The sequence below is a fragment of the Caenorhabditis remanei genome, chromosome X, assembly GCF_010183535.1.
Source record: "Caenorhabditis remanei strain PX506 chromosome X, whole genome shotgun sequence".
Taxonomy (NCBI): domain Eukaryota; kingdom Metazoa; phylum Nematoda; class Chromadorea; order Rhabditida; family Rhabditidae; genus Caenorhabditis; species Caenorhabditis remanei.
In genome coordinates this window covers 8066445-8073157 of record NC_071333.1, presented here as the reverse complement: position 1 = coordinate 8073157, position 6713 = coordinate 8066445, and the positions used below count along the sequence as shown (strand labels likewise).

Genomic DNA, 6713 nt, shown 5'->3' with positions numbered 1-6713 from the left:
ATGTGTCATTAGGATGTATGTGATGATAGTAAGTTACTGTTTTCGTTTCTCATTCAACCGATGAGTTGGCATTTATTCAACACACGTTCCTGTACATCTCTCCTAAGTCCGAATGAGTATCAATAAGTACGGATGTAATTCAAAATCGGTCATCTCAAAACTAGTCTGTGGTCTTAAGTATTTAAATTTACGCGTGTTCTATGTATATAGTTAACTGAATATAATGACTGGATCAGTCATATTTTCTAACCATCATACAATTTATTCTCGATCCGTCATCCCGGAAGCAAAACGGTCAAATTTTTGGCTTTTTGATTAATGAATCAGCCAATATTTTGGACAGACCACTGCCATCGGACCCGAAATTAATAGACAACTACATTTTTGTTTTCCATCCGCGCCATTTGTCTCTGCTTGTCTCCGGCACTGATCCTCGTCAAATTGACAACAAATACTGATCTATAGGTTTGATCCGAATACTACTTATACTACTACCACCAATTTTTTGTATTCTAAATCAGATTATTACTACGAATTCTTGTAGCTTCCAGTTCCGAACATTCTAGCTTTACAGGATTATCTTTACGACCACAATATGGAAACGGTCGTGCCGGTTGAACACTTGCACTAGTACGATTTTCTGTTCCCGCCTGTTCATTGTGTCTTAATATTTCATGTGCTGGGTCTATCCAAATTTAAGATTTCTCAAATGATTCAAAACTTCCTCATGTCAGCGTGAGACATTGTTTTGTTAAAACCAAGAAAAATGCTGTTTGAAAACTGGCGGTAAGGTAGACAACTTTCCCTAATGTTATAAAAACATTTGATATGATAAATGAGAACATTCATGATTCATTTTAATTAGCGCCTTCCTTTCTAGGAGTGGCTCTGCAGGTTGTTGTTTGCGGGTGGCATATATCTTCTTGAAGATCGAGACCATTCATGACACCAAACTTCTTCTTTCTGACTCACACCAAATTTATCCTCTTTTCATTGCGGAGTACAAATCTTTTGGAAGCTTACTTTTGTATAAACAGGAATGTCTAAAATTGTCTAGATCTTCTGATTATGCTTGATCAGATGTCAAATGCACCTAATTTTCGGTTCCTGATTCCAGAAACTCAATTTTCCCAATTTCATTTTTCTTCCGTGATCCATGGTTACTAGAATAGGAATTTCGTAGATTGTCTGGGAAGAAATTGAGTCAATGTTCCCAAGCTCGCGTGGTTTTCACGTTTTATTTTGTTTTTGTTTTCTTTCAATTTTACGTTTTACACGCTCATAAAATTCTTTCAGAATAGATATTGAAAATTTTTTAAAGAAATAGCTAAGCTCAAGTGATCCTTACAACAAAACCCTAGTCATGAATGAAAATTTTAATTTTTTTCTATCTTTCAACATCTTCATATTTTAACAGTTCAGTCTGATGAACTATTTATGTCTTCAGTCACTCATCATTCAAAGTCTGGAGGTATGATGTTCATTTTGTACTGTGGGTCTTACGCAGATTAAGAGGGAGTAACCCATAAAATTGTATTGTTGATTAACTCAAAATTACGAATCTATTTTTTCTTAACGACTAGATCACAGAGATGACAGCAGCCAGCGCGACATTTGTCCTTTCAGAGAGGACAAAAGTATGCCTCCCAAAAAAAAGTGACTAGATAATGTCCTAATTCTAATCTCTTCGTGATATTTTCAATCCCTATTCTAGGCTCATTTTTTCTTCTATTCACTTGGTTTCATGTCTTACTGTAGGATGTTTTTGGGTGTTTTGATCGAAATGCTTATTCATACTGATCTTCAATGTATTCCCATGTTTGTATGAACCTATCACTGTTTTCATAGAATTTAATCGGCTCTCAATTTTCTATAAGTAGCTCTTCTGGTCGTCATCTATTCCTCATATGCCTACCAACTCGTCATTCACCAGGTGTTCGTTGTTAACCTACATTATTTTGGTAGACAAGAAACATCTATTCTTGTCCGGTAAGTTTCCAGGATATGAGACTTCTTCATTCTTCTCTTTTTGTTTTTAGATTATTTTTGTCATTCTCATTTTCCTGTGCCAATTCTTTGTTATTAATCTAATTTTCACGATCAAAATAGAAAGAAAAGGACGTACTAGCTTCTGGAATTAGTTAGACATTCTTCTGTAGCGTACTCACCACGGCCCACGTTCCATTTTTTCACTCAGTCTCTTTTTTCCCAAGTGACGTCTGTTTTTGTTCTTTATTATTGAATTAGTTTATTCCGGATAGATGACCATCCTTCTCCAGAAGGACAAATGCGTGTTCCAATTTCTGTTGTCTGTTGTCCAGTCAAAATCCGAATTGGAATTTATTAATTCTGTCCATCCTTGACGAAATGAGTCAAAGCCCTCCGCTCTTCTTTTATCTATTGTCAAGCCCTTTTTTAACATTTTCGATTCTGACTGAGAAATGATAGATCACTTGCATATCCTCTAGTTTCTCACCAGCTTACTACACATTTGCAGTATTCAACGTGTGTGTCACCTTTTACGATTGTTTACTCGTAGTGCAATGTTTGTGTGAATTGGTGAGAAGATAATTCGCATTTTGGGGTTCCATTTTATTTTCCTTTCGAAGTTTGTTCAATTTCTGCCTATCCTCGAAAACAAAAAATGAGTACGCATTCTGTCCTGTGAACTTTGCTCATGTATCTAATGTTACATGACGAAGATGTAGTAGATAATTTTTCTTAGAGTAGATGCACAAATTGGTAGGAAGTCAGTTCCTGGTTGCTCAAATCCTGGCGTATCCTCTCGATAACTTTTGCACATTGCATTTCGTTACGTAGTCGAATTCTAATGTGCAGCAACCAAACCAGATTTTCCAGTTGAATTTTCTTGATGAGGTTGGTGATGACCGTTGAGTACTGGTAGGCACACCACATTTTGGCAGCCAGCCGGGAAAATGTCTGACAATGAACTTTTGCCTTTTCTGCTGACTTATCATGGATCAGACTCTAAAATGACCTGATAGCTCTTATAACCAATTTGCTGATACGAAATTCCATGAAATCCACCATTTATGACAATCCATCTATTGTCAGTCTTCCAAGTCCGCAGGTAATCCAACTATCATTCTCAATCATCCGGCATGAAGACAAAAACCACTGACTGAGGGTGTCCCTCATTTTGATCCATCTGCACTTGTGTTTTTCTAGTGTTATGTTGATCTACTCCCTCCCTCGCTACCCGAAGAGCTACTGTAGGTTTGTACTAGCCGATCATCCTGTATAACACTAAACCTTGACGTCTTTCTTCCTGAATCAGTGGGATAAGATAGGCTTTCTCTGAAATGTGGCCTTCTGTTTAATAAAAACCGACCGAGAAAAATATGGTTGGCGAGGTGGGATGTATCATAATCAGACTAGATGTATTTTTGTAACCTATTATTTTTTTCATATTTTTGTTTTTGTCAAATAATTACACAGGCCTGATGATATTTTTTGAAAATGTGCTATAGGTTTTGACATTGAGATTAGGTACTGTAGCCTGATCTCCCATATAAGAACTTTTGTGTTTTCTGTTTTTCTTAGACAGAATTTAATATTTTCAGGCAACTTTTCGTAGTCTATGTAGCCAAGATGACTTTGCATATCCTCTGTTGAAACATCATGATAGTTTAGGTATATTACTCATTCCACCAACTTCTCAAATCATCTCTGACTCTATTTTTATGCTAATTTGATTCCACATCAATGTGCAATATGAAACTTTTATTCGAATGTCTAGTGCATTATTCATCCAATCTTTTGTGGGGACCTCAGGAGTCGGACCCAGACCTTTTCCATATCCGCATCACTTCTCATTAATTTTTCAAACCACCGAAGGTGTCTGTCGGAACAGCAGAGAAAATGAATGAATTTGACGGAACCAGTCTGTCTGTTTTTCCAACGACGATTTCCTGATATTTGAGTGTTCATTTTTGCTAGACTGGTTTTCTGTCGAATCTTTTCAAAACATGCTGCTGCTCATCAAAAATCATGGAAAAGCCAAAAGATGCAAAGATACGTTTGATTTGACGTAGGCCCCTGACTCTCCCAAATTTTACGCTTTGGTAGATTCCGCATTTGGATCGAAGCACAGTCGTAGTTTGTGCAAAATGATCCGTCACGCTTTGTCATCATCGTGTTCATCGTTTCGCATAGTTTCAGAGATGATCCATGAAATTTCAGATGTTTAGACAAGTGAAAGTGAAGATATCAAACAACATCCGACAGCAAACTCATGATAGTACTTACACTGTTTTGAATTTTGACGACATGTTCACTATGAACCGATCAGATTCTGAATTCATCCCCTCTATCACTTTTCCGTATTCCAAAACACAAACTGAGAGCAACAAGCAAGGCTGTCTACGCCTTTCATTTCATACTTTTTATTTTTAAAAGAATTATCCCAAAGTCAGTCGAGACTTTGAACCAAAAAAAGAACGTTGAAATTGAATTCAATCCTCAGTGCACCTGTCTCTCAGTTTGGGGCGCGGTCTTCCAAAGCCCCGCCCTTCTCACTGACTCCCAATTCGCAGGTCCGATTCTACAACACATTGTAGACTCTTTCTCCCACGTTTTGCTATTACGTGTTGTTATGAATTACGTAAATTTATCACAAGAGAGACCTAATGCTTAGGTGTAACTCTCAATTAGTGATTCAGCGCTATTCCAAAAAAGTATTTGACATTTTTTGGTATAAAAATATTCCAATTCTCAGTTTTCGCTTCTCCCTTTTCCCTTCGCTCCACCCCCATTTCTTCTTCTCTCCGCTCGTGAATAATTTCTTGTTGAATAAGGGTCATTTTGTTTATAGATCATGTTGAAATTGGAAAGGCTACTCACTATCATTTACATTCTGCTGTTAAACCTTTGCTATGTCACTTCAACCTTCCAAGATTTTCTAAATCTGCTGAAGATTGTAGAAGGGGATAGGATAGGTAAGTGCGCTGATGATCCTACTTTTGTTATTTTGTTTGTTTTGTTTCAGAATGTGTTCATACCATTTCTCAGTCTGGAATATATACTTTTAAATCGGATCCAAGATTACCTGAATCTGAATGTGACATTACTTTGGAAGTGCCCGAAGGAAGTATGGCATATGTAAAACCTTCAGAAAGAACATGCGAGGTACTAAACTTTAAACTCCAGTTTAATGTTTTCCTAACCACCGAAAACTTCCAGACAACGTCAAGCACGAACATCTCTGCAATGTGTGATCGACCACATCAGGAAGAGCAACTCGGCGCCGGCCGGCATCATTTCCTATTTGAGGCTGCCGAATCAGTGACCATCAGTATTCAAATCACTGCGTTTTTCAGACTTGGTGAGTGAGCGGAAATTGATATGTGTGGCCTTTTAGTGGAAGTTTCTACTCTAAATGCGTGTGTGGCGTCATCTAATTTCGTTATCAACAATTCTGATCTGAGTAACGCCTATTGACTGCTCATAAATTACAGGTTGTGCGGAATGGGCCAAGAATTTGAGGGATCTAGTAAACACTACAGTGGTTCTTGAGAACAATTTGAATAGCAAGTACTGTATGATTCAACTTCCTCCTTCATTGGAAATCACATGGGTCAACTACGAGTCAACAAATAGGAAAAAGCCGGTAAGCCGTCTGATCGTTCGAATCTAAATGTTCATCATCCTCTTTTCAGTGTTGCCCAGATGTATTTACGGCGTCTGCAGATTTTAATCAAAATCCAATAGCATACAGTGATTCATATTCTGCCTGTGATTTACGTAAGTCTTCTTTGGGAACTAAGAGTTGAAAGCACATCATCTTTTTCGAAAAGCTAAGTAGGAAAACATGAAAGTAGCTATCCGGAAACATTCTATTAGGATTTACTAGTTAAAAAATGTTAATCCTTATCTAAGTCTAGAGAATGAATAACTGGAAAATGAAAGTTCATCGCATCATTTTTCAGGTACAACTCGACCATCTGTGATAACACGCTGTGAAACCACATTCATGTATTTGAGACAATCCGCTAAAAACGACCGTATCTATTTCCGGATACAAGTAAGACACAAGAAAACAATGGATAGCTGTGTTCCGTAAGTTGCCAAGAGATTCTGTATCCTATAACCATCTATTCATTTTTAGGAGTATCGAAGAAATCGAACCCAGCGACTTCACATGTATCAAAAAACCGAAGACCAGTCGTTCTCGTTCCAAGCTTCTTTTCGTGTAGAAATTATATTCTATTTTCTTAGATATGTAGTTCAATGGGTATCTCGTTTTGTCATATCTCACAAATATTTGATTTCAATACTTTCCCTTTGATCTCTACGTGCCTTACCTCATGTGATATTTGACACTGTGCAATGTATAATTTATTTATTTATCTTTTAAACGTGTACGGTCCTTATAAGAATAGTTTATTCAAATTGTTAAGTTACTAAATTCAGGTTTACTTGCCATCATATTTATTATAGATTCTATGTTTGAATCCTTCCAGTATCAGCTTGTTCTGATGATTTCCATTTCGTCTCCCATGGGTATTTTTCTCCGATGTTAATACGATTCCTCAATATTATTATAATCAAAATCTCTACACGTATTATCTTTGCTGATAATGAATTTGCATAATCTTGACACGTTTTGACACTTGATGGGACAGATTGAGCAAAAATAGAAACAGTGCACTTTCGGAAAGATTAATAACGGATGGAAAAGGATTTTCGGTTTT

The 6713-nt window shown here is 36.9% G+C and overlaps 1 protein-coding gene across 1 annotated transcript; it reads left to right on the top strand.

Moving 5' to 3' along the window:
• Window positions 1–4837: 4837 nt before the first annotated feature.
• Window positions 4838–6215, top strand: GCK72_023547 (uncharacterized protein; the record flags this gene model as incomplete). Its single annotated transcript, XM_003092072.2, has 7 exons — window positions 4838–4958; window positions 5009–5148; window positions 5203–5344; window positions 5478–5629; window positions 5679–5763; window positions 5949–6078; window positions 6128–6215. 7 exons carry the CDS (start codon window positions 4838–4840, stop codon window positions 6213–6215), a joined length of 858 nt encoding a protein of 285 aa, XP_003092120.2.
• Between the last annotated feature and the right edge of the window lie 498 nt (window positions 6216–6713).